Source organism: Pediculus humanus, genomic scaffold, assembly GCF_000006295.1.
Source record: "Pediculus humanus corporis 1103172108278 genomic scaffold, whole genome shotgun sequence".
Lineage (NCBI taxonomy): Eukaryota > Metazoa > Arthropoda > Insecta > Psocodea > Pediculidae > Pediculus > Pediculus humanus.
The window spans coordinates 23239-24374 of NW_002987847.1; the positions used below are offsets into that span (position 1 = coordinate 23239).

The 1136-nt window shown below is 27.6% G+C and overlaps 1 protein-coding gene across 1 annotated transcript; it reads right to left on the reverse strand.

The window, feature by feature from the left end:
* Positions 1-344: 344 nt before the first annotated feature.
* On the reverse strand, positions 345-634 carry Phum_PHUM506440 (uncharacterized protein; the record flags this gene model as incomplete). The annotated part of the gene is made up of 2 exons (XM_002430923.1): positions 345-581; positions 614-634. 2 exons carry the CDS (start codon positions 632-634, stop codon positions 345-347), a joined length of 258 nt encoding a protein of 85 aa, XP_002430968.1.
* Positions 635-1136: the final 502 nt, after the last annotated feature.

The following is a 1136-nucleotide window of genomic DNA, read 5'->3' on the forward strand; positions in this document are numbered from 1 at the left end:
TAGTAAATGTGATACAATATATGACATTAATTCGTTTTGTTTTTTCTTTTTTTTTTCGTCTCTTTTTCCCCATTTTTCCCATTTTCATTTTCTCCCCTTCGTTTTCCTTTTTTTTTGTTATCCAAAAAAAAAAAATTAATAAAGTGCAAAAAAAAACGATGAACGCCACCCAAATAGTAAAAAACATTTCTCTAATTAATTTTCTGACATTTATCGATCGACATCTCGAACGATACATCGATCGAGATACTGTTTGAGCAATTGATCGAAATATTGTTAGAAATATTTAACGAAAATCATTCGAGATATGGTTCGAGTTATCGTTCAAAATATGGATCGAAATATCAATCAAAATATCGTTCGAGATACCGTTCGAGATATTGATGAAAATATTGTTCGAGATATGGTTCGAGAGATCGATTAAGACATTGTTCGAGATATCGATCGAGATATTGTGTATGATATCGTTCAAGATATGGTTCGAGATATCGATTGAAACATTGTTCGAGATATTGTTCGAGATATTGTTCGAGATATTGTTCGAGATATTGTTCGATATAATCGAAAATCCGTTGAATTCTCTTCGAAATAAAATTTTAATTTTTTTTTCTACAATTTTTCCATCTCGAATCATTCGATACAACAATCACGACGACATTTTGAAAAATACGAGAACAATCAAACAAACAAACGCGAAATGTTGTTAATGATAATGATAATAATAACAATAATAATAATAATAATAATAATAATAATAATAATAATAATAATAATAATAATAATAATAATAATAATAATAATAATAATAACCGAAAGCGACCGAGTGAAAAATAAATTTTTTAAATGTTATTTTCAATGTCGGAGAAAAAAAAAGAAAGAAAATTCAAAGAAAACTCAAAGAAAATTAAAAATTAAATTTATAAAAAAAAAAAAAAGATGGTGTCGGAGATGAAATGAGAGATGGAGAGAGATAGAGAGAGAGAGAGAGAGAGAGAGATTGTAATAAAAACTGCAAATGAATGAATGAATGAATTAATGAAAGTACTTGAAAATTGTTGGAGTCGTCGTGATAACACCGCACCTGACACTGGAATTTTTTTTATTATTATTATCATCATCCCCTATTTCTTCTCACC